This window comes from Pogona vitticeps, chromosome 6 (assembly GCF_051106095.1).
Source record: "Pogona vitticeps strain Pit_001003342236 chromosome 6, PviZW2.1, whole genome shotgun sequence".
Lineage (NCBI taxonomy): Eukaryota > Metazoa > Chordata > Lepidosauria > Squamata > Agamidae > Pogona > Pogona vitticeps.
The window spans coordinates 120,643,445-120,671,409 of record NC_135788.1 but is presented as its reverse complement, the minus strand read 5'-3'; the positions used below and the strand labels follow the sequence as shown (position 1 = coordinate 120,671,409).

The 27,965-nt window shown below is 50.0% G+C and overlaps 2 protein-coding genes across 6 annotated transcripts in view; one reads left to right on the top strand and one right to left on the bottom strand.

Annotated features, from left to right (window-relative positions):
• Positions 1 to 28: 28 nt before the first annotated feature.
• On the top strand, positions 29 to 9,821 carry YBX2 (Y-box binding protein 2). Its single transcript, XM_072977192.2, has 10 exons — positions 29 to 635; positions 2,004 to 2,067; positions 3,071 to 3,104; positions 4,167 to 4,256; positions 4,342 to 4,626; positions 4,997 to 5,106; positions 6,550 to 6,724; positions 7,830 to 8,009; positions 8,317 to 8,409; positions 9,483 to 9,821. The coding sequence occupies exons 1-9, from the start codon at positions 449 to 451 to the stop codon at positions 8,365 to 8,367; spliced, it is 1,176 nt and encodes a 391-aa protein (XP_072833293.1). The 5' UTR covers positions 29 to 448; the 3' UTR covers positions 8,368 to 8,409; positions 9,483 to 9,821.
• Positions 9,822 to 12,002: 2,181 nt separating this feature from the next.
• Positions 12,003 to 27,965, bottom strand: part of SLC2A4 (solute carrier family 2 member 4) — a 29,162-nt gene continuing 13,199 nt past the window's right edge. For 2 of the 5 annotated variants that reach the window (XM_020799812.3, XM_020799813.3), the window contains exons 2-11: positions 24,816 to 24,935; positions 23,021 to 23,193; positions 21,029 to 21,153; positions 20,235 to 20,350; positions 19,870 to 20,032; positions 19,438 to 19,625; positions 18,933 to 19,037; positions 17,550 to 17,651; positions 15,813 to 16,016; positions 12,003 to 14,851 (exon numbers count right to left, since the gene is read on the bottom strand). In XM_020799812.3, coding sequence (XP_020655471.2) covers positions 14,648 to 14,851; positions 15,813 to 16,016; positions 17,550 to 17,651; positions 18,933 to 19,037; positions 19,438 to 19,625; positions 19,870 to 20,032; positions 20,235 to 20,350; positions 21,029 to 21,153; positions 23,021 to 23,193; positions 24,816 to 24,935 — 1,500 coding nt within the window. In that variant the 3' untranslated portion in view covers positions 12,003 to 14,647. Of the gene's footprint in view, positions 14,852 to 15,812; positions 16,017 to 17,549; positions 17,652 to 18,932; positions 19,038 to 19,437; positions 19,626 to 19,869; positions 20,033 to 20,234; positions 20,351 to 21,028; positions 21,154 to 23,020; positions 23,194 to 24,815; positions 24,936 to 26,905; positions 26,927 to 27,099; positions 27,796 to 27,848; positions 27,958 to 27,965 lie in introns of those variants that run through there. The other 3 variants (XM_078378477.1, XM_020799814.3, XM_078378478.1) reach the window with 3 other exon arrangements.

Here is a 27,965-nt window from a genome sequence, read left to right as displayed (position 1 = left end):
GAGAGCGGCCCAGCCCGGTCGCCGGGGTGCCAAGTTCTGCCCAGGCCACCCACGCCCACGGAGGGTCCGCTGGCCGGAGCCAAGCCGCCCGGGCAAAGCCTCTGGCGCCCACGTGGCCCCGAGCGCACCTGAGCGGCCCGGGCCGGCCAATGGGAGCGCGCGGAGGGGCGTGGAGGGGCGTGGCCCGGCGGTCTATAAGACCCCCCAGGTAGCGCCCGGACAGGGAGGGCGGCTGCTGATTGGCTGGGTGGTTGGGCGCCCCCCCGCGCGCGTGGGCGACAGGTGGAGGTGGAGGAGGCGGGCGCCGGCGGCCGTTGCTGCTGATTGGGCGTTGGCGGCGCGCGGAGCGAGGGTGTGTCCCGGGGCGCGAGGCGCGGGTTCGGCGGCCGCGGCGGCACCAACGGACGGACGGACGGGACGGGCGGCGGCGGAGGTGGCGGCTGAAGGGATGCTGAGCGAAGCGGAGAGCGGCAGCAGCGGCGGCGGCGGAGGTGGCGGAGGAGGAGGAGCCGCCGTCGTCCCCCCTCAGGGCACCGGGGAGAGCCCCGCGGGGGAGCCCGCGGCCGGAGGAGCCAAGCCCGCCGTCTCTGCGGGCAACGTCGCGGCCAGGAGCCAGGCGGCCAAGCGGGTTTTAGGTGAGGGGCGGGGCCTCCACCGTGGGGGCGGGGCTAAAAAGGAGTGGGCGGGGCTGTCCGTCCCCCCTCTCTCACCCCCCCTCCCAAAAAAAGAGGTGCGGGGGTTCGGTTGGTCTTGGTAAGGGAGGAGCCCTCAGAGAAAGGCTGGAGGTTGCAAAAGTTACTTTTGGGGGGGGGAACTACAGTTCCCTAACCCTGTGGAATAACGGGAGCCTACTCTCTCTCTCGAAAAAAGAAACTTTCCCAAACTCTGGGTGAGGGGAGGCAGACAGCCTTTCTTCAGGAGGGGGGGTTGAACTCCAGAGACGATCAGCCTGGAAGAAGGACAACGGGAATTGTAGTCCAAAGAAATTGGAGGGAAGGGTGGGGAAGGGGGTCTCTCCTCTTCCACCCCTAATTCCTCCTCCAGGTGGGGGTGAGGCTTAGTGCTTGGGGAATTCCGGGAGCTGTAGTTTGGAAGAAGTAACAATACTAGTCTCAGTTTGCACTACAGGTCCCATCAGTCCCAAGTGCCCATGCCTCCTGGGGATTAAAGGGCTGGTTCGGGGGTGGGAGTTAGCCCCTAACGGCTCAGCTCCTGGAGGGGCAAATTTGCCCGGAAGGTGGGGCCGTAAAGAGGGGAGGGGCTCCGGCTGCAGGCGTCACTGGGGTGTGCTTAACAGTGTGAGCTCTGGTTTACTTTGGGAATAGAAGGGGCCATGTTAGGCTGCTGCTCTCTTGAGCCCAGCACTGTCACTCCAGGTGTGAGAGGCATGTTTGCTGGGTGGTCCTCCTCCTCAGAGGTGGCCGGATCCGAACCCGGGACCTTTCTCTCCTGTACCCACTCGGCCACACTTTCTCTTTTGCCCCGAGATGCACTCCTTCGAACTTTGGAAAAGATGCAAGCTGCAGTTCACCCTCTTAAGTCCTGGAGGGGATGAGGGTTCTAAAGTGCCTGGCATGAAGGATTGCAGCATTTGGCTGGCGATAGGAACGTGGTGGGCCATGGATGGAAAACCCACTGCTTAGGGTTTGGTCACTCAGAGTGGGTCACGTGGTGAGCGCTTTGCTAGACATTTCTGGTCTTACTTCAGAGGAGTAATATTTCCCCCCCCCCAAAGTTCCTGGTCTGGAAACCCCGTCAGTTGAATTGAGGGTGCATAAAGATCATGGCTATGCCGGCAAAGTTGAAACCTCAAGGATTAGGTATGCACTGTAAAGTTCCTAAGGTGTGGCCGGAGAACTCTGTACTCCTTCGGTGAAAGTTGGAGGAAGTGTTGGGCGACTGCCGCCGAGCAAAGTGGCCGCGTGAATTCTCTCAAAGGGAGACTCCCATCTCGCTCGGCCTGTCACGAGTCTTTCTTTCTTTCCTTTGACAATGGTTTGCAGCCACCCAGGTGCAGGGCACGGTGAAATGGTTCAACGTCCGCAATGGCTATGGATTTATAAACAGGTAAGAATGCACTTTTTTGTTCTAAACCCATCTGGGCCGACACAAACCTTTGATCAGTCAATGGACGTCAGAGGTAGCTGGAGACCACCAAGGTGGATGGTTAACTTGTCAATGATTCTTGGAATGCTGTTCCTCTAAAATCAGGAATCATATAACCTGTCATTGTGTTGTAACGTCTTAGTGTAAATGATGGTAGCTCAAATTCACCACCAAGAGAGCTCCCTAAAGTGCACGATCAGAGATAACAAGAGATGCGAAGGGCCCACTCTAGACCAGTGATTAAGTTCCCTCGGTCTCAGTTTTGGGAGTTGGGTATAGTTTACCAACACCCTGTATTATGGACAGAGGTAAATTCGCTTCCTCTTAAGGTAAGCTTCAGGTGCAGCTTTGCTCCACTAATGCTATCTGCTTCTCAATGCCACATTTCCTCTTAGAGACATGCAAGTGAGTCAGAAGAGCAAAGATTATGTGGAAACCTTGGCAGCGGATCAGCTGAGCACCTTGCTTTCTTGGGGTTTTTTTTGGCAGAAAAAGTATTTGGGCTCTGCCCAAGATAACAGTGGGAAGCCTTCAGCAAACCTGAACAAGCTTCTCTGAATGTCTGGTGATAAATTAAGCTGCTGAAGCCTGAGTCTTTACGTTAACATCATCTCGGCATGAATGAGGGGCCTTCCCGAAACGTCTTGTTTTGCCTCGGATGAGACGTGCCTACAAATTTGTCACCATCTTTTCCCCATTCCTATGATTTTAGAAATCTGAGCGAACTGCTTAAGATGGCCAAGGCAAACAGCGGGCTAAGCCTGGCTGGGACACTCCCAGCAAGGCAGCTGAGGACGTGAGATTCCTTATCCATGCCCTGTGTTTGTTTTACCGTGCCCACTTAGGAGATCTGTGTGCAAAAGGAGCTGTGGTTCTTTTAGCTATAATTTTTGCAGTCTGCCTGACAGGTCGCTCCCCTAATCTGGAAGTACATTGAGCTTTTTGTCTTCCCCCCTCTCCGCAGGAATGACACGAAGGAGGATGTGTTTGTGCACCAGGTAAGAAGCCTGCTTCTTGTAAGGGAGTTCTCTTTTGCCACCTTCTGTTTTAAGACCTGTTTTAGACAGGTGGGTGGGCCCATCACAGTCCTTCTCGTAGTTGTGAACTGGTATTGGCAAGCGGTGGTTGTTTTCATGTGGGAATCTCTGCAGGCCCCAAATCTAGAGTCTGCTGGCCTTCTATCCTTTACCAGTTGCAACACCCTCTAGTGCAGACACCATAATCCCTTTGGTTACAGTGGGAGCCATCATCATCATTACTTAGTCCATTTGTGCACTGCTTCTCATAGCTAAGGATTCCTTAAATCACATAACCATTTAGCTTGAGGAGACACACGCCGCAGTACCAGTTGATAGGAGAGACACACGGTCAGGCAGGTCCCTTAGTCATGGGACTGAGCATTTTGAAAAGAGTGTCTGTGATCAGGGAAAGGATCCACTGAAAGGAATCTACTGCTCAAGCATCCCTGCTGGAGGAGCATCTATCTGCCTTTGATGAAGGAGAGGCCAGCACCTGCCAAGGTTGGCTGGCTCTAACAGGCGGAAGGTCTCCCTTATGTTTTGCTGGAATCGCCTTTCTTGTCGTGCGGATCCACTGGCTTGTGTCTAAACCCCTTTTTGAATGTCGTCCACCTGACCAGACCAAAGACCAGCCCAGCCTTCTGTTCTTCATAATTGTTGTCAAGATGCCTCCGGGAAGCCCACCAGTAATTCCCCAGAAACTATTATATAAAGATGCTTTATCTTTGATGATGAACATAGCCGATAGCGCTCAAGACTGATCGCCCCTAATTGCCTTACATCCCGTGAATTTGCTGAACAGCCTTCCAAAGCTCTCTTAAGAGGACGGTTATCATCGCGTTCACATGAATAAGTTTTCTTTTGTCTTTCCCTTCTTAATTGCTAAACGCAGCAAGAGAATATTCAAAAGGCAGGGCTCTAGGAGATTTGGCGGCTGTCTTTCACCGAATTCTCTCTAAGCCAGACCAGGAGAGTTAGGACAAGCTTCAGATGCTTTCTGATGAGCTCATTCTGTCTCGTCTTCTCGTTGCTCTTTCCTAGACGGCAATAAAGAGAAACAATCCCCGTAAATTCCTGCGCAGTGTTGGTGATGGGGAGACAGTGGAGTTTGATGTTGTGGAAGGAGAGAAGGTACCTGGGGGAGAGGGAGGGCCATTGGTCCAGTGGTCCTGGACCGCTGTTGGAGTCTACCTTGCTAACGATCATCTTTTTGCAGGGCGCAGAAGCAGCCAACGTGACCGGCCCGGGGGGCGTCCCCGTGAAAGGCAGCCGCTATGCCCCCAACCGCCGCCGTTTCCGCCGGTTCATCCCCAGGCCCCGGCAGGGCCAACAGCCGCAGGACGCAGCCCGGACAGATGGGGTCACCGAGACGGTCAGCGAGGGGGAGAGGGCCGATGATGTGGTGCAGCAACGCCCTCGGAGGAGGCGTCCCCCACCGTTCTTCTTCCGCCGGAGATTCGTGCGGGGCCCTCGGGCTCAGCAGCAGGGGCAGCCCATGGAAGTGAGTCCTTTGGGGGGGTGTGAATCGGTGGGTCACCTTAGGAGAAGCCAGACCCCCAGCCTGTAATCTCACACACCGCGGGGGAGTTTGTCTCCCTTCCCCTCCATCTCTGAGGCTGATGTCCAAGGCCTAGAACTCAAAAGGCAAGATCATCTTTTTAGAGTTTGTCCTTGAATAGCCTGCATGGAAATGTTTGTACGGGCTTGTCCTGCCCAGAAGGGACACGGGTTCCAGCCTCCTCTTGAGTTGTTCGCTTATGCTCTTTGTCACGGATCCGTTCCATCGTCAGCTGTTCTTCCGGCTTGAGCCAAAGGGCCACTGTGGCGGCTCTTTCCTCAGGCTCTCGAGCAACATGGTCTTCCTTCCATAGGGCACCGAGAGCGCAGAAGCCAAAGAGATCACCCAGCCTGAGGGAGACCAGCAGCAGATCCAGGCTGGGGAGAGGGCCCCAGCGCCTCGCTTCCGTCCCAGATACCGCAGGTAAAGCGGCAGGACGCTGCTCGTGATTTTGCTACCGGACAGCCCTGTGGAGGATATTGGTGCCGCAGCTCCCTTGGAACAGGGCGCTGGCTTCCCACAGTCACAACAGGGAGAGTTGGGCTACGCGGGAGCATGCGGTCTCTGACTAGAGTTTACACAACTTGCAGGCAGGAGAACTTTCCTCGCTTTTTCTGAAAAGCGTTTGATGGGATAAAGGGGCCAAACATTGCAGTTTTCTGCTTTCACGACTCCTGTGTTGGATAGGGTTGTCCTGATATAGTGTAGGACAGCTGTAGATTCTCTGTGAAGTATATCGCAAGTGGAGGAATGGAAGCGAGCATATTGTTTGTTTTTTAAAAGACTCTGTGCTCTAGCTTCTTCCTATAAAAAAACAGTTGTGGTTTTATAACTACCACCACATTTCCCCGACTCATTTCCACATTGACTTCAAGGTGTTAATGCTTACATATAAAGCCCTAAATGGTTTAGGACCTCGATACCTGACAGAGCACCTGCTCCCACCTAGCTCTACTCGTGTCACTCGATCTAGCCAGGATTGGTGGCTGAGGGGCTCGGCCCCGAGGGAGGCCCGGAAGGAGAAAGCTAGAAACCAGGCCTTCTCAACAGTGGCTCCTCACCTCTGGAACATCTTGCACTTTGAGATTCACCTGGCACCCTCGCTGGGAGTTTTTAAGGACAAGCTGAAGACTTGGTTTTTCAGGCAGGCCTTCCCCAAAATTCCATTTCTTAATTCCCTATTTCTTATAACTTGGAATTTGCCTATCTCTATGTTGTCTGATATTGTTTGCTTTATATTTGGAATGTAAGCCGCCCAGTGTAGATTAATTGAATCTAGATGGGCGGGATAAAAGCCAGAAAAATTAAAAATTAAAAATTTACAAATTTATTTAACTTAACTTCTATGAGTATTGAGCAGATACTTCAGTCCGACAGCCCTTCGGTAGACCAGCCTGCTCTCTCTCTCTGTCCCAGACACACTTGTGCAGCTGCTACTGACAAACAATTACATAGACCAGGACTGAGCAAGTTGGGAATCTTCCAGATGTTGGCCTGCAATTTCCACCCACACCCTTTGTTGGATGGAAATCCCAGTCCAACATCTGGAACTCCTGGCGGCACTAGCCAAGAGCAAAGTTGATGAGTGCTGCAGACCTATAATATCTGGAGGGCCACCAGGATGTCCACCTTGAGCTTGCTATCTAGGTTTTCAACTGTTAGAATAAGGTTGCCTTGTATTAGGGATTCTGGTTGGGTAAATAGCTAGACACAGATGTGAATCTGAGGAACACCCTCCGAGAACACAGGCAACACTATCTGAGCAGGTTTCAGTCTTTTGAAATGCAGGGTCCCTTGTCCAGATGAAATTAAGAATGATTTTAAAAATACCCTGAGAGGCTAACTTGTGATGTTTTGCTGGCCCAGACCTTTCCGCCCCCGCCCACCACAGCAACCCACTACGGAGGGAGGCGATGGGGAGACCAAAGCAGCGCAAGCCCCAGCTGACAGCATCCGTCCCGAGCCCCAGCGCCAGCGCAATCGTCCTTACTTCCAGCGTAGACGCCAGCAGACGGCTGCAGCCCGCCAGACTACAGCGGAGGTGAGACCCCAGGAGCGCAGTCGGTCAGAGGGGATCATGGCTGGTCCATTAGGTTTCTTGTCTGTTGCCTCAGGAGCTTGCAAACATTGTCATATTTAGTGCTCGCGTCAAAGGACTGACGGCTTTCTGTGGCTGAGATGGACAGGAAGTCTTCCTGCATCTCTGTTCATCTGTCTCTTTACTGAAGCTGAATGGTTTCCATCTCTTAACTGATGAGTGTGGAGTCAATACCCAGCATAGCAAGAACCTTTTCCACAAAATTATCACAAGGAGGAACGGACCTGTGTGTTCTCTAAGCCTGGGTTAAAAGTTCTGAAAGCCATGGAATTAAAAAGAGGTGGTCAGGGTCAGTACACTCCCTGCCTCTCACAAGTCCTCTTCAGACTAGTGAGTTGCCCTGAGCCAGCTCATCCATCTTCGGAAGACTGTTGTGATGTTTTTGAGGTTTCAGTATGGGGGCAAAAGAAGAAAATTTAAAAAGGCAAAATATTGTGGCCCTTTAAAAAAAAAACAAAGTTTGATTTCAGCTTGACTTTTTTTGTGGCTCAGCATCCACTTCTCGGACACTAGAGTGCAAATACGTGTCCTGTGCGTTTATACATGTATTCATGCCCAAGTGAGCATGCAGATAATGAGCGAAGGGTTCACAAGGGGAGTTCGGGTGGAGGAGGAATTTGAGTAGCTGCCTGCTTCCGTATTACAGAGAGAGGAGAGCTGCTTTATTTATAACTTGCCTTCTGTGCTTGGAGTTTGAAAGAAATGTAAGCCATTTAGATTTGCTAGATCAAGGGATCTCTGTGCTCGCTAATGGATTCCTGTCAAGTATTTCAAACGCCCGCTTGTTTCCAAGGGATGTATGACAGACGAGGCCATTTGCCACGGGCCTGCACTGTCCATAAGCTCAGCTGGGTGGCTGAAAATCTACCCCAATGTGTGCATAAACAGGTGCCCGCGCTGAGAGATAAGAGGTGCATCCTGATGCCACCCATGGCATTGCCCTCCGACCCCTGGAGGGGGAAAAAAAATCCTCGTGATAAGTCCCAGGTTTCCCATCTAAGTGCTGCTCTCCTTTCTGGCAGCTCACCACCCTCTTTTTTCTTCACAGGCTGCAATGGCTACCAAGGAGCCACCTGCCCCAAGTTCTGCCGCCGCGGGCGGCGATACTCCGGCCAGCAGCACTCCTGCGATGGCTCAGGAAGCACCAGTGGAAGCCAGCAAGCCGACTTCCCCAGACCAGGAGGGTCCCGCTCAGCCGCCGCCAGGAATCCGGCCGCAGCTTGTGGATGTAAGTGGAGTCTGGCCGGCCGGCTGGCCGCCTCTTCCCCCTTCCCCCTGGGACCTCTGCTTCCCCTCAGCACCTCTTGGTCATGTTCTCAGCCCAGTGGCGGGGGCCGTGTTGGGCGGCTGCCTGCCTGCCTCGCCCCGTCTGCTGGGAAGTTCGCTCTGGGACCCTGTCGGATGGCCGCTTTGCCACAAAGGGGCAAAGGGCCTTGCATTAAGCTGAGAGGCAAACCCCCTCGGGCTCCGGCATGACAAGGAAGCTGTTCTTCTCTGTCCCAGCAGCAAAAAAGGTGGTGGTTTTGTCTTTGCAGATTTCGACACCAGAACCTGGGGGAGAACTTGCCCCAGCCCTACTGGCATGATGGATCTGCACACGGTGAGGGGATGCCAAGAGCTGTGATCTGGTAAGGATGCCTGTGCAGGGAACGGTCCATATATATGAGTCTTGGGTCTTTTATTTTCTTTCCGCATTTTATACCTTGCCTCCTCTCCAGGGAGTTCAAGGCAGAAGAGAGAGAGTGTGTCAGGTGGGGTTAAGCTGAGGGCAAAGTGGTCCAAGGTCGGCCAAACTACTGTATATCAAAACAATATTTGCAAATCCACAGCTGGCCATGCTGGCTGGGACCTTCTTAAAAAAAAAGGCAAAAGTATGCTGCTTATATACCACTCCCATAGCATATAATGCACTCTTTGGGCAATTTATAGTTTAATTATGCAGGCTACCCATTGCTGCCCCCACCCTCCAAAGCAAGATGGGTACTCTGCTTACTAACCTCGGAAGGATGGAAGGCTGAGTGAGCCTCGAGCCGGCTTCCTGATTGAACCTGTGCCATGAGCAAAGGTTTGGCTGCCGTTGTCATCCCCCAAAAGTGAATTTTCTAAGGTTATGCTAAGCAGCAACATAAAAAGTCCTGTAGGGTTAGAGGTGCCTTAGGTTTTGAGACTAAGCTTCAGTCCTTTCCAAGCTTTTTCCAGCTTGATGCATGCGGAACCCTTTAGGTTTGCATGCCAAGTTTTAGACTTTGGACACAGGTTAGTTTTCCTCTAACCCCGCTCTCCCATTGTGCTTGGCATGTCATGGGATTTAAAAGTGAAATAATCAGGCGAGTGGCGAGAATGTCTTCTGGATCTGGGCCGCCAGGCTCTTCTGAGGAAGCTCACTGGCATTTAGAGCTGCACAGCAAAGCCATGAGAAGGAGGTGCTTCCAAACCGTTCCAACTTCTCTTCCATGGCAGAGAATCTCCCTTGGCATCAGGGAAAGTTGTCTTTCTAAGTGAATATTTGGGTAGCCTAGACTTTTTTCTTTTCTTGTTCCACCATGAAGACGTCTGCAGGGCTTGAGTCCCTGCGCCCTTGCACCCTAAACCTAGGTAGACCTTGACTGGCCGTGTCCCACTGGTCTCGCTGCCAGGAGGTCACGGCTTCCAGCCTCTCCTCACTCGGCATCTAACCTCCTTCTTTTTTCCCTCCTGCCAGGTGTCCACAATGTGCCTGCAACCCAAGTTACCTCATCCTGCACTTGAAGAGACCCCAAACTTCACCAGTCCCACCCCCCTTTTTGCTGCTGTTGAAGTCCCACTTGAAAAGAAAAAAAATTAAACCTGAGGGGGGAAATCTGACCAAAAAAAGAAAAGTCACTTTGCTTTAAAATCCTTGTGAGGGGCTTGCCTTCCCCCTCCCGCAGCTTTTGCCAGTTTGAGAGAAAGAAACTGGTTGTTGAATCTTCAGTTAATTTTTTCTCCCCCCGTTGTTGAAGAACACCCTGTGTGAACCATTGCGTGCAGTTTGGGCGTCAGTAAAAAAACAAAAAGCACAGACTTCTGTCTCATCTGTTTGTGTGTGTGTGTGTGGTCAAGAAATCAGTCATCGTTTAAACAGTAGAAAAAGGAGCTTGTTCACCATTCTTCTCTCACAATCTGTGCCGAAAACCATGATCTTTAAAAAGTAATCCTAAAACTGTTTCCATAAGTAGGAAACTGGGTTCATGATAGTGACTGTTATGTAAACGAAGGCTTGTTGAAGCCTGTACAGCAGGACCGAATATATAGAAGGGAGATCAGGAATACCTACTGGCAGATTTGTGGATGATTTGCCATATATATCCAAAAGGTTTCTTGGCTTTTGGTTCAGCACGGAAGCAACAAAATGTTTCTTGTGCCTTAAAAGGCAGAGCTGAAACTAAGAAAGTTTCAGACTGACGAGGAACAGTTCTGTGCAGAATGCCTGTAACCTCTGTTCAACTCGGGTGCTGAAATGCCTGCGCCCAGTTTATATCTTTTGCATCAAACCCGGCTGATGGATTTGATGGTTCTTTTGCCACGGACAAAGCAAAGGATATCATGCCAGCCTGATGTCTGCCCAGCTTTGCCCTGCCAAGCATAGTGTGAACAATATCCAGGTCACAACTGATGCTGGGTGGGGGCGGGAGATTCGGTATCGGTTGAGGAGATGCTGGAGGGAACATCCTTCCCACTATATAATCAAACACGACGGGTCCAGCGGGCACGTTCTGAGGGTCATCTATCCTAAAGGAAGTGAAGAAAAGTTCAGGAGATGGGGCGTTAAGGTATCGGTGCGGTCTCTGTTTTCTCCCTCCACCGTTCCTACGTTGAAAGGAACTGGCCCTTGTCTTCACCTACATCTTTCTTGGTCCCCTTGCCCATTCTGTAAGAAGGACAGCTACAGAATCTGCTGTACATCAGCGGATGCAAGAGACAGAAAGACATCAGCCTCTAAGTCACCGTTCGTAATCCCACATAGGAGTTGCCCACTGCTCTTAAACGCTGTCACTGCATGTATGTTCCGTACATATTTTTAATACTTGCACACCACCTGACTTAGTGCCAAGCACAACTCGGGGCAGTTATCAGTAACTATAAGAAAATCAACTCTTAACCCAAACCAAACCCTGCACAATCAACACCTTTTTACCAACACCAATAAAAATGAAGCCAAAGACAAGAAACCTAAAAGCTGGCACAAGAAGTGGCTCAAGCCCACCACTGGCACAAGGCAAAGATGTCTTTACATGCTTCTGTCACATAGCTTCTCTCAAAGCACCGTTATCTTTGATCATTTCAGCCGTGGCTGACCTAAACCTGGCTGGATGGGTCAAACATAGGCAATGGAAAGCTATGCAAAAGGGGCATTTCTTACAAGTTGTAGATTGGTAGCACAGCACGCGGTTGGCTTCTAGAAAGAGTATTTCCACCGGAAGTGCAGCCAGAGAGCCTCTTTCCAGGATAAGGTGGAATTGCCGTTGGAACATCCTGGGCTAGAAGGGTCAGTGATAGGATTCGGAATAACATGGCTTCACAGATTCCTCCCCAAACGCTCCTAGTGTGTGGAACAGGTTTAGCTGCCTTCCGCTCCTCACAAAGCACGTGTGTTTCTGTGAAGAGGAGCTGCTTCCTCTTTGCCTGGAAAATGCAAAGGATCAGCTGCAGTGGAAAGAATGGCATGCGTAGAGAAGACAGAAAGCATCTCTCTGGGGGAATCGGACGCAAAAGAAGATCGCTCACGGTTATGGAAAGAAGCCTGCTGTTTCGAGACTGCCCCACAGTGCTTAAAACACTCTCCAGGCAATTTGCAATTTAATTCTGCTGGCTACACGTTTATTTATTTATTTATTTTATTTGTACCCCGCCCATCTGGTCCTACGACCACCGGCAAGCTGGAGACTCCATTTACTGACCTTGGAAGGCTTGAGTGAACCTCGAGCGGGCTAGTTGGATCTGAATCCAGCCCGTAAGCAGAGTTTTCACCGCAGTACTGCAGTTTAACCACTATGCCACAATGGTCCTAAAGTGTTCAAATTAAAATACTGTATAAACGAAATATACAAAATATTAACAGTGGAAGAACTGGAGCACGCTGGCTGTTCACATTTTTGGGTGGCATTTTAAGTGTCCTGCTCTTTTGGGTTTTCACCATAAGATATGTTTTCACCGCGAAGAATCTGAGTAGACGGTATACGAAACAAACGACCACCACCACCACCTGGTAAGCTATTCTTTATATACAAATACATTTTTTTCTGGAAATACAAAAAAATAAAATAAACATGCACACGCACACACAAGCACGCCCACCATTTTAAGACAGTCCCCTCTTCCTCCTGCCCATTCTGGCCATAGAAATGAGCACACATTTGCCTCCTTTCGGCTGTCCTCCGTTGTTATAGAATAAAAATGTAAAGATGTCTGCTCTGGCTGTATCCTGTAAATTAATTCTGGGCCACGGGGTGGCTGTAACTTGACTTTTGGAGAGATGTCATCCGTGTGACCTTGACTGAAAGTTTTGACTTTGACTTTTTTCTTAAAGTCTCATCTTGAGGAGTAAAAGTGTGTGGAGCACAGAGAGAGGCTTGGATAATTGGCAAGATAAAAATTGCTGACGGATCATTTCAACAGGAGTGAACTCTACAGCACCTAGCATCCACAATATTGTCCGGGACTTGATTCTGACGCTCATTAAGACGATTCCCACCTGAGTGATGCATAATCCTAAAATCTTTGCTGCTGAATTAAAATGGTTCAAACGTCAAAGCCCCCCATCAAGACACTGTCTGAGCATCTTTCTGTCACTCAGAGTTGTTAGGATAGCCTGTCTTTAAACCAGCTGACAATTGGAGCGGGGATGATCGGAAAAATAGGGGAAAAACTAGGTTTCTTTCAGATCCGCATTCACTGTTTAAATTAGTAGTACTAAAATGAGAGTTATGTTTCCTTTAAAATTGTTCCTTATCCTCTTAAGCAGTCCTCTCAAGAGAAAAAGCTAGTCCTGCAACTGTCAGGGCCTGTGTGTGAATCTGTGGGCGCACGCACACCCGCAAGGCACAGTGAGGTACAAACGCCGATGCATGTTTTGGCCTGCCGAAGGATTCCCCTTTGCTTCACAGAAATGGGGAGGTACAAAGATTGTCTTCACAGGGTGTAAAGCTTTCAGGTCTTTTCCCTCGTTGCTTTTAATTCTCTTTTCCACCTCTGCAAAGCGGAGGAACCGTTAGAATACAGCTGCTGGTGGTCATGGGTTCGAGACCAAAAACCGGAAGGGTGTGGGTTTGTGGTGGGTTTCCTCGGGAAGTGGCGTCTAGAAAACCCACCACAAGCCTCTATCCAAGACAATGCATGTGTCCAGAAACACAATGTGGACCAGCTTAAAGCGGCCTATTAATTTGCAGGAAATGCCTGTGAGAGAAAATAAGGCTGGATACAAACACGAGGGATGCCCAAAACGCCACCGCGCATGGAGGCAACCGCTGAACATGACGCTTTTGGGCTTATTTGCTCACGCGCACGACTTCTTTTTTCCACCTCTCCCTGTTAGGGAAGCCGACGACTCATAAAACTGGGAAGTTCTGCCAAGAAAATTCAAGCTTCTTTAAAAAAATAATTAAAAAAAGGAAAACAATAATTCATTCCCAGGGTCCTCCGAGGGGAAGAAAACGGCCATCAATTTCATGGCACGTTGGAGATGTGTTTGCTGTTTGTTTGTTTGAAAGGAAGTTGTGTAAATTTGCAAGACAGCCATCGAGAACTTCTGTCACGGATGAACCCGGGAAAAGTCCTGGCTGTACAGCCAGGGGATTCTGGGCAATGTAGTCCTAAAAGTAGCCTGGCCCAAGCTCTGATTCTCCATCTCCCTGTCTTGCACACCCCCCCGCACCCCTGTTTCCCTTCTGGACATTATATTGCTTTCCACTTCCTGTTGCCCTTTGCCCTTGACATATGGAGGGACTGCTCTTGGCGGCGGCCGGTCAAGGACAGGATGCTCCTCGTTTCCGCAACCGGCCTGCCAAGATGACCGCCAGGGAGCTGCGGAAAAATCTTCCCAGCCTTTGCTGGACAAGATGGGGGGAGGGATACAATCCAGTGCTTAGACTACTTCGAATGATCCTGAAAACCACAGGGTTACCTTACAGAGAAGCAGCAAACCGTGTATAAAGACAGAAAGATACTCTGCACGTGTTTGGGGGCACCCTTGATTACGACTGTGTGCACTTCCCCCTCCTGGCCAAAATGAAAACCAATACAATATATAAATAACCCTCCTCTCGGGGAGCAAAATAAAATGAGCTGCTACCCTCTGGGTTCAATTCACTGTCTCCCGTTTTGGACTTAGTCCGGGATTTCGGGCTTTGCTTTCCGGAGAACGACTCTTCCAGGTCCCGGCCAGGAGACACGCCGAGGGTGTTCGTTTTCCACCCCAATCCCGCCACGACCCCGCTCTTTGCCGCAAGAAAAGTCAACGGCTCTTCCTGCCTCCCTTGTCTATGCCGCGAGTTTCCGGCGAAGGAGACCTCATGTTCCTAGGGGGACAAAAGCCCACCCCCGCCCCGCCAATAAACCTGCCTGACCCTGCTTTATTAAATATATTTTTTTCTTTACTCTCTTTCTTTAAAAAATAAATCAAAATGCATCCAGACTAAAAACTGACCTAAATTAAAAATAGGTTCCACTCTGTGCCGCGGACCGAAGTCTCACTGTATCATTAAAGTGCTAGACAGACCCTGCTGATTCCTGCCCTCCGTCCCAAACGCTATGGACCACACTGACGTCCGAATGTCCTTTTTTTTGGGGGGGGGGGTGCAGGGTGTCCCTGCCTGGCCCACCCCTTGCCCCCCACCCTGGGCTTCCCTTTCATTCGAGCACATCCCGGCTGAGTTCGTCCAGTTCCGTGTAAGGTTTGATCTCGCGGTCTAGCAAGGATGGCGTGCGTCGGAATGTCGCGGCGATGTCGTCGAAGGTCCGCCCTCGCGTCTCTGGCACCTTGAGGAACGTGAAGATGGCAAACGCCACCAGGAGGATGGCGAAGATGAGGAAAACGTAGGGACCGCAGGCTTCCTGGAGAAGGCAGGAGAGATACTGTGAATGGGCAAGTAGGATTAAAAAAAAAACTTTGTTTTTTAAAAAAACCTCTCTTGGCACCCTGAAATGTTTTGTGGCTGGGAAGATTTTGTGGATTCCAACTAGCTTATCTAGAGGCAAAGTTCAGATAAAATGTTAGTCTCTGAAAGTTAGTTCCAAGACCCCCCCACCCACCCACCCCGCAGATGCTGAAAACTACGGATCATAGAGAACCCTATACATATAGCATGGTCTCTGGCTCCCTCTAGTGACCAGTTCTCATACTTACATGGTGGCAATACACATTTCTTTAAAAAAATATATATTTTAAATATTTTCTGACCACGGATACTGAGTCTGTGATACTGTCAGAGAATGGGCCGAGTCGCCGCTTCTCATAACCACACCCAAATATGTCCCTGGTCCCTTTTACCCTTGCAGTTTTTTAATCCATCCTTCCCCGACTTACAACTCCCAGCATCCCCAGACTGTCAACAATGAAGTGATGGGAGTAGTAGTTTAAAAAAAAAACAACCTAGAAGGCACCGGGAGGGAGCAGAGCGACTTTACCCTGTGAGGCTGTGAACCAGATCTGGGCAAATCAGCGCAGAAACAGGCGTGCTCTATCCAGAGCTTGGCAAAAAGGTGTGTGTGTGTGTGTGTGTGTGTGTGTGAGCTCCCAGAACCCCACTGGCCATGCTCACTGGGGAATTCTGGGAGGTTTCTGTGCAAGAACTGCCGTTTGAGCCAATGCTGGCTGTACCGCTTGACCTTTGGCCACGGTCAGCTCAGATTCTCTGGATTCCTGACCCGATGACCTCCATGCTTTCCATGAGAAGCTCAGACCTGCTTCAGGGCATTCCTGCCACGGGCGGGCGGCAGAAGTTCCGACTTTCTCCTCTCCTTTCCCAGCCCTCGCCCCCACCCCGGCACGAGCGGTCCGGGCACGGCCACTCACCTCGATCGACTGGAAGCTCATGCCGATGATGAAGTTGCAGGTCCAGTTGGCGAACCCGGCCACGGCCATGGCGGCCGGGCGGGGCCCCTGGCTGAACAGTTCGGCCACAATGAACCATGGGATGGGCCCCGGGCCGATCTCGAAGAAGGCCACGAAGCCAAAGATGGCCACCATGCTCAGGTAGCCCAATGCCGGCACACGTTCCTGGGGAGGGCAGAGAAAAAAACACACAAGGAGCCACCGTGTTAAACCCTCTCAGCATGTCAACCACCAAGGCTACGTTTGCCCCCACATAACTTAGGATCCTATTTCCATCTTGATGTGGGGGTCAGCTGGTTGCTATAAAAAAAACAACAGCACAAACTTCTTGGGGAATTTTAGAGACAATATCTGCAAGGTATCAGTTACAGTGGTATCTTGCTTTATGATTGCCTCGCATTACGACAAATCCGCTTTACGACAATCTTTTTGCGATCGCAAAACGATGGTCTAAATAGGGGGAATTTCGTTTTGCGATGATCGGTTCCCTGCTTCGGGAACCGATTCTTCGCAAAACGATGATTTTTTAAACAGCTGATTGGCGGTTTCAAAATGGCTGCTGGGTAACTAAAATGGCTCCCCGCTGTGTTTAGGGACGGATTCCTCGCTATACAGGCAGCGAAAATGGCAGACATATGGAGGATCTTCGCTGGACGGCGAGTTTTAAGCCCATTGGAACACATTGAAAGGTTTTCAATGCATTTCAATGGGCTTTTTATTTTCGCTTTATGATGTTTTCGCTTAATGGCGATTTTCCTGGAACAGATTATCGTCGTTAAGCGAGGCACCACTGTACACACACACACAGTGAAAACCATGGATAATAGGGAACCCTATATATAGCATGGCCTCTGGCCCCCTCTAGTGGCCAGTTCTGGTAACTGCACTGTGGAAACACATACTGTATTTTTCCGCGTATAAAACACCCCCATGTATAAGACACCCCCCACTTTTCTAACCCAAAATTAGAAATCTATTTTGGGCTTAACAAGTGTAAGGGGAAGGGATCACTTTGATCCCTGCTTTCCCATCCACTTGCTTTTTGTTTATAAGACGACCCTCAATTTTTAGTCTAAAGATTTTAGACACAAGTGTAGTCTTATATACAGGAAAAAATATGGTACTTCTCTGTGTGTTTTTTTTTAATTTAATATTTTTAATATTTTCAGACCACGGATAAGTGGAACCAGGGATACCGATCCCGTGGATAGGGTGGGTCCTCCTGTATAAAGTTTTATTTGACTTGTGCCTTTAAAAATATAGATTACTAGGATTTTTCTTTTACTGTTTTAAACATTTTTGTACTGTGGATAAGTGAATCAGATACGGATCCCATGGGTCAGAGGGCCCGGCTGTTTACCAGTCCTCATCGGGCGGTGCCCCCAATATATGGTGGATAAGGCAGGAAGGGGAAAAAACAGAAAGTCCCTGGAGGAGATCCCCTTAAGAACAGCAGCGAGAGTGTAAGTTGCAGTGTATTGTCTGCTCTCTCAAAACACGACAACGGCAGGTTCATTCCACCAAAGTGAATGCTGGTCACTTCAACCAGAAGTCAAGATAAAGCAGCATTTCACTCTGTGGAACTCACTGACACAAGACACAACAGCCAGCCATGGAGAGAGAACTTTAAGTAGACAAGTCACTTGAGGGTTCCGGCTCGTTCTGCCTGTGGGTTGCGTTCTTTTCCTATCAACTCACCGTGAAGAGGAGAGCCACCATCATAAGAATGGCACAGACGCTCATCCCGGCCAATCCTACCATGTGCAACGTCCGCCGTCCTGCCCGCTCCACCAGGAATACCTGAGATGGGGGAAAGATCAAACGGTCAGGAAGAGACAGAGAACAGACGAGAAGGCTGAGCCAGAGAACGCCTCTTACACGAGAATTGGGAAGGAGAGCGGTCACACCTGCCTGCAGGTCCACTGTCATCATAAACCCAAATGGCTTTACTTTATTATTATTATTGGGATTTGGAAAGGAGTTTTAAAACATAATTTTTCCAAGCCCTGCTTGTAATAGTTATTTAAAATATTTTACTCCACATTTCTCCTTAAAAAGGACTAAAAAAAAGCTGCTGCTTATATACAGCCCCACAGCACTTAAAAACGCTCTCTGGATGGTTTACAAGTTAATTGTGCAGGCTACGCATTGCACACAAACCCCCAGCAAACTGGGTATCCAGCTTGGAAGGATGGAAGGCTGAGCGAACCTTGAGCCGGATACCTGGGATTGAAACCGGGTAACGAGTACAGTATTAGCTGCAGTACAGCAGTTGAACCACTGTGCCACGAGACTCACGATGACCTACATCATTTAAAAGACAATATTCAATTACCATGCTAAAAAAACACCTATAAATACAAGGAACACCAAAATGCATTCAAAGCAGTAAGGCACAAAATCCATTCAAAAAACCCACCTACTCAGGCAGCCATTGACTCAGGGAAAAGCTTGCCTGAATAGAAAGGTATTTTGCCCGCTTGCAGAAGGACAGCAAAGACGGGGCCAGGCCGGCCTCCAGTGGGAGAGAGTTCCAGAGTCTAAAGGAGCAGCTACAGAGAAGGCCCTCTCCCGTGTCCATCACAAATGGGGTACAGATGTAAATCTGTGCCTTCTTAAGGATTCCCACCATTCTTCCTCTTTCATAAAGTGAGGGGAAACACCTTGGAAATCATGACAGAAGAATCACGAGGGCTGCTCAGTTTTGCTCGACAGACAAAAGTCTTTTGGACACTTTGCTCACAGACATAGCAGGCCTATCTAGAGAGTTATTTTGGGGTTTTTAAATTATTTTCAGCCAGCGGATAAACAAGTCAGCGGATACCGGTCCCGTGGATAAGAGGGTTCTCCTGTATTTCTGGGTTTTTTAATTTAGTATTTTTAGTTAGCAGATAAGTGAATCAGCAGATCCTGATGACACGGATGGGAAGGGTCCCATTTTACTTGAAAGGGTGGGTAGGACAAGCCCCCCCCCCTCGTGACCCTGTGGAGGCAAATCCGAAGGCCAGCTTCCTCGAAGTGAAGCCGCCACTGGAATGACGGCAGTTTTGACGACAGGAAGCCCCGTTTGCCTTTACTTACCGAAATCAAGGTGAACAAGGTGTTGACCGCCCCAGTGCCGATGGTGGCGTAGATCGGCTGGTCCAACCCAGCTTTGGTGAAGATGTCGGTGGAGTAATAAAAGACCTTAAAGGAGGATGAACAGAAATCAGCGGCAAGTCCTTCTAGCATCAACCCGATCTGATTTTGGAAGATATGCCGAGTCGGGCCAAGCTGGCCCTTGGATGGGAAGGGCCCCGGGGGAAGAGGGCCGAGGGGCCGAGCCGGAATGGTCAACGCACGACCGTGGCAAGAGATTCGACCCACGACCGCCTCTCTATTAGGTCAGGCGGGGAAAGATCAGAGACGATCCGATGAGCCACTCTTGAACCTCGCCTGTTGACCGTACTCGAGGAGGACCAAGGAGTGGTTCTGGACCGGTGATTTCGGACGGCCACTCCTGCCTCCCGGGGAATTCTGGGTATTGTAGTCCGAAAGGCGCCCCGTCGCCCACACCCTCTCCTCCTTCTAGCCTCTCTCTGCTCACCGCGTTGATGCCGGAGAGCTGTTGCGATAACTGCAGGACCACGGCGATCAGGAGGGGCTGCCGGTAGAGGCGCGAGCGGAACAGCTCCAGGATCGAGACCTTGCGCTCCAGGTCCATGCGGCGCTTCTCTTCCTTCATCTCCGTCAGCGCCGCGCTCACGTCCACGAGGCCCGTCAGCCGCTTGAGACCTGGGGGAGGACACGAGGAGGAGCGGGTCAACTCGTGAGGAGTGTGTGGGTTGGGCCGGGGGGGAGGATCTGATGTACAAACTGGGTGTGTGTGGAGATGTTAGGGGTGCCAGTTGCTGGGGGGCGGGCAACCCTAGCGAGGAAGAGATCTATTGGGAGAAAGGTGGCGTCTGCATTTCTTGAAATCAATAAAGGGAATAAAAGAAAAATAAAGACGGGAAGCCGGCCGGAGGACGAGGCTCACTTTCTTTGGCTTTGGACTCCTTGTTGCGGATGATGTAGAGGTATCGCGGGCTCTCCGGGCAGAAGGGGAACATCAGGACCTGGAGGAAGGAGGGCACCACGCTGACCCCCATCAGGAGGGGCCACAGGGTCTCCGATCCGAGGATGAACTCCAACCCGAAGACCTGCGTCCGAAGAGGAGAGAGAGAGTCTGTTCCACCTTGAAGCCCACCCGACTCCCGCAGCCTGAGGGTGGACACAGGCCGGTGAGGGGATTCTGGGGTTTGTAGTCCAACGCCTCCAAAAGTCGTCCTTCCGAGAGGCTGTGACCGACGGCGGCTTTTGGGTGCGGCAGCCGGTGGGGGGAGAAGAGGGGATGTTCCTTACCTGCGCGATGAGGATCCCAATGACGATGGCCAACTGGTTGAGTGTGCCCAGCGCCCCCCGCAGGTGGGTGGGGGAAATCTCTCCCACGTACATAGGAACCAGCCCAGAAGCAAACCCTGCCAGGGGAAGAAAAAAGGAAGAAGGGTTAATCGGAAGACCACCCAATTAATGAATTCACTAGGAAGCTCTCCCCCCACCCCCAAAGCCCTGCTTCTATGAACAGATGGGTAGCTTGAGGAAGCCCAGTCGGTCTCCCCAGCACCAGATGGGTAAAGGGTTACAAAGATAAACCCCAACGGTCAGGAGAAGCTCCTTTACATATATATATAAGGAGGCCTGGGTTCAAATTCTCCAAAAAAAAAAAAAAAAAAGCATGGAAGGTCACCGGTGAGTGGCCTGGGTAAAACCACCGCTTAAATATCTCACATGCCCCAAAAATCCTTCATAGGTTGCCCCAAGTTGGATACAACTGGAGAGCCCATGAAACACGCACACACACATTTTATATTTTTGATCTTGTTAAATGGTGTTTACCCAATACCATTTTTAGGCACACATTATTCCCAAACTTGGACGTCAGGAAGCGGGAGTTTACTGTGGCTGCTCAACAGAAGGACGTAAGCTATTCTCACGCACTCTGAAAACATACTCTTTTTATAAGTCACGTCCAGTGTCTACCTGGGAATCAAGGGGATTTTGAACACAGACACACCCGGAAACCTCCAGCTTTTTCTTTCTCTCTCCGCTAACATCCCCGCAGTGCCCCGGGTTCAACGGGAGGCTCTCTTTCCTACCGGAGAACGCTCCAATCAAGAATCGGCCGAAGATCATCATTTCGTAGGACTTCCCGAGCTTGGCTAAACCCATTAAACCGCAGCCGAAGAATGCCAGCCCGTTGTTGACAATGATGGCCCTCTTCCTGAAACCACAGAGAAAAAAAAACGCTCTTGGCGCGTGCAGAGTTCATCGCCTGGAACCTTTCCAATGCAGTGCACCAGAGACTGGGGATGATGGGTTTTGCAGTTTCACACCACTTGAGAGCCTGAGGTTAGGCAGGGCTTGCAGAGAAGTTATACCGTCCACCTTTTACCTCCCTCTCCTGACCCCCTAAAGTTTGAGGGTTGTTGGTTTCTCATTAACCGTAGCGAGGGGAGGACTGGAAGCGTTTCCCACATGCTCAGAAAAAACTCTGGTCTTGCTCCAGAGCAGGAATGGGGAACTTGAGTTGCGAGACTCATTGTCCAGTCAGGCTTAAGTCTCACCGGTGATTCGGCTCAGATTCAACTTGTTGTTGTTGTTGTTGTTGTTTTCAGTGATTCAAACTCGACTCATGACTCAGAACCCGCCCACCCTTCCCCTTTTTTTCTGGGGGGAAAAAAAGCTTGTTCTTCATGGTGCGAAAAACACAGACTCAAACACCAGAGAATCGGACCTAAAGGCTTGGCCAGCGGTCCTTGCTTCAGAGGGGCCCACCTGAGTGATGGCGTGTCACCCGGAGCGACACCCAAACTAAACACAGGCGTCACACTGATTCAACCAACCGATGAACAGCTTCGGAACGTAAGAATTAAATCCAAAATTGCAACCCCATGGGGCAGATGCTGTAGAGCTTGTCCAGAGGAAGTCCTTGGCGCTGTTAAGAACAGCGCGCCTGTCCCGGAGGATCGTGCCATGCCGAGGATGCAAGGCTTACTCCGCCTTTTTTCCCTCACCATCCTCCCTTGCTGACTTCTTCCGTTCTGGGATTTGTTTTGCTTGAGGCGGCCGGGTTTAGCGCTACAGCACTTCCTGTGCAAAGTTCATTCTGACATCAAGAGCCTCTGGATCGAGACGTTCTCAATCAGCACATGGCTTTAGCATTTTGTCAAAAGGAACAGCGGCGCTCCAGGAAGGATACGGATTCTGACCCTGGACTCTAACTTTCTCTGGAAGGAAAGTAGTTTCCGGAGACCAGGCTCCTTAAAGTTTCGTGTGGACAAAAATTCTGCTCATCCTTGCAACCAACAAGGAGAAAAAGGGATAAAGTAGAGGCAGAATATTTCACCCATCTGGACATACCCTTAGTTCATTTTTAAATCAATCAATCAATCAATCAATCAATCAATCAATCAATCAATCAATCAATCAATCAATCAATCAATCAACCAACCAACCAACCAACCAACCAACCAACCAACCAACCAACCAACCAACCAACCAACCAACCAACCTACCAACCTACCTACCTACCTACCTACCTACCTACCTACCTACCTACCTACCTACCTACCTACCTACCTACCTACCTACCTACCTACCTACCTACCTACCTACCTACCTACCTAATTTATTTTGCATTGCTATCCATCCATCCATCCATCCACCCAACCATCCATCCATCCATCCATCCATCCATCCATCCATCCATCCATCCATCCATCCAATTATTTAAAATATTTTTACCCTGCCTTTCTCCCAAGGCGCCTTGCATCATTAAAAGGACAATATTTAAAAGAAAAAAAAAGGCAAGTATACAAATATTTAAAAAGAATTAAACAAGTACCCTATTAAATATGGTAAATAAAATCAATACTAAAACACACACACACACAAATAGTTCAAAGGCAACAGAGCCCAACAGTCCAAATTGGACTAAGAAAACTGCTCTCAGATGGCCAGTTGCTTTCAGGAGCTGGACGACGGGGTGGTTCCAGCAACCTGAGGACCGGTGACCCGCTAAGACGGTTCAGAGGCCCACCCTCTTCCCGACCTCCTGCGGGGGGGGGGGCAGAGAGGGAAGGGCTCACCTGCCCAGCCATTCTGAGACGATGCCCACCACGAAGGACGCCAGCATGCCCCCGATGGAGAAAATGGCCACCGAGAGGGACCACAGAGTCTTGAGGGTGCCCGGGTCAATGGGCGTTGGGTTCTCCACCCCTTGACGGTTCATCCAGGTGGCATTGTAATTCTGCTCAATGATCTGTACAAAAACAGGAGGAGGAGGAGAGGAGAGGACCGGTGAGGGAAGCCACCCCTTTTATTTCAAAACAAGGCAGTTCCACCCTACATAGTCTCTTCCCAGTGGCTTCCAATATTTGACAGTTCAGTACAGACCAAGAGATGCTTGCAGGTCACCTCAGAGTATAGCAACCCACACTCCCTCCTTCGATACTGATTTGAATACCAATTTCCCAACCTCTGGTTGATCTTTCCTTCTTTGACAGCAAGTCCTTTTCCCTCTGATATATGAACGGCGTTGTGGGTTTTATGACCCCACGGCTCTTTTGGATTGTATTTTTAATGACCTATTATTGCCACTGGATCTTTTGAAATGCTCTACCCAAATGGTAACGGGATCAGGGGCTGCATTTAATATGGGGGTTCGTTGACGTCAAAGGTATGAGGCCAGAAACAAAAGAAAAATTTAAAAAATAAAGGAGACAAAAACATGGGGACACCTTAAAGACTAACCGCTATATTTTAATGCCAGTTTTGGTGGATCAAATATTGAACCAGGTGTGTCCATAAACACTCATGTCAAAATACAGCAGTTCCTCTTTAAGATGCCACAACATTTTTGTCTCCCATATTTTTTTTTCCTTTTCCTTTTGTTTTTAGCCTACTACCCTAGCAGAAACTCACCTAAAACAGCAACTGTCAAAGTGATGATAACTGATGTTTTATGTATAGGCTTTTGTGAACCGCTTTGAGCACAAATGTACCGTGAAAAAGTGGTATACAAATCAATGGGCCATGGTGATGTCACAGACGACAACGTCATTTCAAAGTTTGCTTGTTGTGAGCATATTGAAGTACGAGATTAAAAGTCAGGACTCGTCATTATTGTTGTTGATGATGTTGATCAAGGTTCAATAATATCATACTTTCATTAACAATTTTTTCTTGTTCATATATTATTACCATGGTGGTAACTCATATTCCTATTTGCATCCTTTGACCTTTCCAAGTATTTACATATTTATTTCTGCTTATTAGATTTGTATTCTACCTTTCTTCCTCACAAGGGGAGACAAGCAGGCCTTTATGCATTCAATCTCATTAAAAACCGAGGAAAAGTGTGGTTCTGACTGAGATTGACGAGACAGCCACTGGTTGGGAACCTGTGTCCTTCTAGATGGCACTGAACTACAACTCCCATCATGCTTGCTCAGGATAATGGGCATTTGAGACTGTCATTATCTGGAGTGCCACAGGCCCACACAGACCCCAGCCTTGTCATTCAAGGTGAATGGCCTTAAAATCTAAATCAAGAGAGGGCAGGTTCATTTTTTAATTTCTGTATTTAAAATATTTTCTACCTCGCCTTCCTTCTTTAAAAGGACTCAAGGCAGCTTAGGTCGTTCAAAGACAACATTTAAAGCTAAAGTCCTTAAAGTTAAAAGCAGACTGACGACCTCTCACCCTAACCCTCACCCTTTTTCTGCCCGTATTTAAAAACCAAGAGACCTGGCTGGTCAAAAGGAGCTCTCGTGGAGCGCATGCTCGGGAGCATCAAAACTGTGCACGCTCAGAGGCCCGTTTCTACACCAGCCCTGCCGGGTCCCAAATCCATGTGGACCCTTGGGTTTTGCCCCTCTGTACCTTTTGGGGTGCATTGATGACGCCAATGTTGTAGCCAAACTGCAGGGACCCCAAAACGGCTGTGAAGACGGACAAGATTAAGGTGGGTGTTATCCCACTTCCACCATCCTCGTCTCCTTCCTGTAAACGCAGACACACAACAGAAAAGAACTCTTTAAGACTTTTGTTCCTCTTTCACATCACCACACAAAGAGCACACTCGACAACAAGAACCACGTGGGGCCCTGGGGAGAGGGACGGAGGAGACATACCTAGGCCAAGCTTCAAAATTCGGCTCCCTGAATTATTTACTTGGTTCATAGACTGCCCCATTAGTGCAAGAAGGGGAGAGAGAGAGAGAGAGAGAGATGGATGGATGGATGGATGGATGGATGGACGGACGGATGGATGGACGGATGAATGGATAGACAGACAGACAGCCGGATGGATGGATAGTTGGACGGACGGACGGAAAGATAGATAGATGGATGGATGGATAGAAGGATGGACAGATGGATGGATAGATAGACAGACGGATGGATGGACAGATGGGATAGACAGACAGAGAGATAGACAAATAAAATAAAATAATGCACTATTCTGGGCAGTTCACCACATAACAAAATAAACAGGCATATAACAATAAAAGCATAAATGAACCCCCCCCCAAAGGAATAAAAACAGCCCTAAGGGTAAAAAATGCCGGGGGACCCAAGGGAGATCACCTCTGCAAAAGCGGGGCAAAAAATGTGACATCCTGCAGGGTCCCCGTTGAAGGCCTTCCCTGAAAAGCAAGGTTTCAAGTTGTCTTCTGTCTAACCGTTTGCAGGGCGTGCGTGGGCCAGGCGTAGAGCTCCCCCGGGAGCTGGTTCCACAGAGCCGGTGCCACCACGGAGAAGGCCCTGCCTCTGGCGGGTGACTTAGGGGCCTCCCTCGGGGTGGCTATGGGGAGGAGCCGGGCCTGGGAGGATCCGGTGGATCAGGCCGGTGGCACTGGGGAGAGACATTCCAACAAGCGGTGTAGTCCCGAACCATGGAGGTCTTTATCCCTAAGCATCAAGACCTTCAACCTGACCCAGGACGTGAGGGGTCACCCCCCCAGGCAAAGGCGAGCCCAAACCGGCGTGAAACCGGCTCAGAATCCTCCAGCATCCTGGGCAGTGGCCCTACCGGCCAGGAGATTTCTGGGACCCGTAGCCCCCCCCCCCCGAAAAGGGGACTTTCCCCCAAGTGTTGATCTTTTCCTATTACACACAAACCCCCAGCAAGGCTGCTGCTCCTCTGCCGTTTCCAGCCTTTCCCCCACCCCTCCTTCCTTTCTTTTTTTTCGAAAGGCGACTACGCAACAGAATTTTCCACTGGACTGGGGCTGCTCCATCTTTAATACAGAATCTCTTAAGAGTCGGATGACTCAGAATTTTTTTTTCCCCATGCTGATAAAAATCTCCAGAAGGGAGATCCTGGTGGGAACCGGCCAAAAAAAAAAAGGGGGGGGAGCTGTAAACCATTTGTTTTGCATCCGTAACCCAGGGACCAGGAATTCTCTTCCACCAGTAAAACGTATAGTATTCCTTTATGGGTTCAACAATCCCCCACCCCATCCCGTGGCCTTCCCACTCACCAAAACCAAGCATGGGAACCAGTTTAAAAGGGGACGAAGCAAGTATTCAAAGCAAGTTTCTTTGGCATGCTATTATTTTTTTTAAAAAAACATTACCAGACATTTCCTGTTCTTTTATCATCTTACAGGGCTTGGGGGGGTGGGAAGGATTCTCTCCCTCTTTTTTATTGTGCATGGAGGGCAGTAAAATGCTCCCAGATCCTTCTGCCTGCCTAGCCACTTAGCATGCTAGCTGAGGGGATTCTGAGAGTGGCAGTCTCCACCCCCCACCCCAAAAAATAGGTTTTTTTTTTTTTTTTTTTTGGCTTTTCAGAGTTCTTGATCTGACCCAGTTCAGGAAAGGCGGTAGGTACTCAGCTTGGCAGGAGAAATGTCAATATTTGATCTTGGCATTACGGAAGCTGTTATCGCCCGTTTGAGAACTCCACGGCAGGACCAAACCCAGGTCAAAAGATGGGAGAAAGGGAGAAAGGGTGATGGGTAACCTCACCGGATGGTCCCAATCCAAGGTATTCCATTTGAGGCTTAAAAAAAAAAAGAGCGTCCAAGAACGAAACACAGGTTCGGAAGATGCCCATGGCTACAGAGGCGGGCGAAAGGTGAGGAAGAACCACCTCCAGAACACGGCCAAAGAGCCCGGAAAACCCACAACAGATTTAAGAGCAAAAAGCCACAAGGTCAGACCTCATCTCTGGCATCCATGAAGCGGCTTCTTCTTTTCAGAAAAGGCACCTCTTTGGTTTGGCACGCACGGGCGCCATCCTTGTGCAAAAGTCACACACGTAAATCCCAGACAGCGAGGAAGTCAGGCCTCAAGGTCACAACAGCCGGTCTGTGCGAAGCGACCCGGGGAAGGTGTGTGGCGCCTTCCGGCCCTTGTGCGCGTCTCTTGCAAAAGGCACTACCGGGAGGCAGGTGGCGGAGTCCAGGTGTGTATCAAGCGGTCCAGGCTTTGTGGTGGCTTCTGCGGCTTCCTTTGTCCTCCTCCTCTTGCTTTCTTTCTTCTTCTTTTTGCACCGTCATGCCTCCTCTTGCATAAAAAGTTATGCTCTGAGTTTCCCCGGCTGGGCTCCTCGTAGGTCGCTCCACGTCCCCTGGCACCCTGAGGCCACCCTGTTTTGTTTTTTAAAACACCAAAAAAAAATGCCCTCTGCTTGTCTTTGGAGATCAGCCTCCGGAGTGTGGAAGAGAGAAATCAGCGTGCTTCCTCCTGGCGAAAAAGCGGGGCTTCCGGCAGAATATTTCAGCATGCCCAGGCTGGCTGGCATCGGCTGGGGGAAGGGTCACCGGCGGTGCCAGGGCAATGCCCCAAAACTCCTGGTCTGAGTGCAGAAACCCTCCCCTTCTCAGTCTCTCCCCCCACCACCACCTTGGCCAGGACCCCCCAAAGAGCTGATATCCAGACATGTCTCTCTCCTGGTCCTCATCCTCACCCCAGAAGTAGCTGGATCTTAGGGGTGGGGGCCAGTGCTATCCCATCCTTTGTGCCAACTGCAGGGCTGGCACAGGATCCTGCCCCCCTCTTTCTCTGGCACCTGGGCAAAGAAAGG

What these genes read in the sequence shown, in the direction of transcription:
- YBX2 (XM_072977192.2), top strand. Translation starts at nt 449, where the DNA reads ATGCTGAGCGAAGCGGAGAGCGGCAGCAGCGGCGGCGGCGGAGGTGGC. An exon ending in GGCGGCCAAGCGGGTTTTAG is followed by an intron (nt 636 to 2,003) that starts GTGAGGGGCGGG and finishes AATGGTTTGCAG; the next exon opens with CCACCCAGGTGCAGGGCACG. An exon ending in TCCGGCCGCAGCTTGTGGAT is followed by an intron (nt 8,010 to 8,316) that starts GTAAGTGGAGTC and finishes TTGTCTTTGCAG; the next exon opens with ATTTCGACACCAGAACCTGG.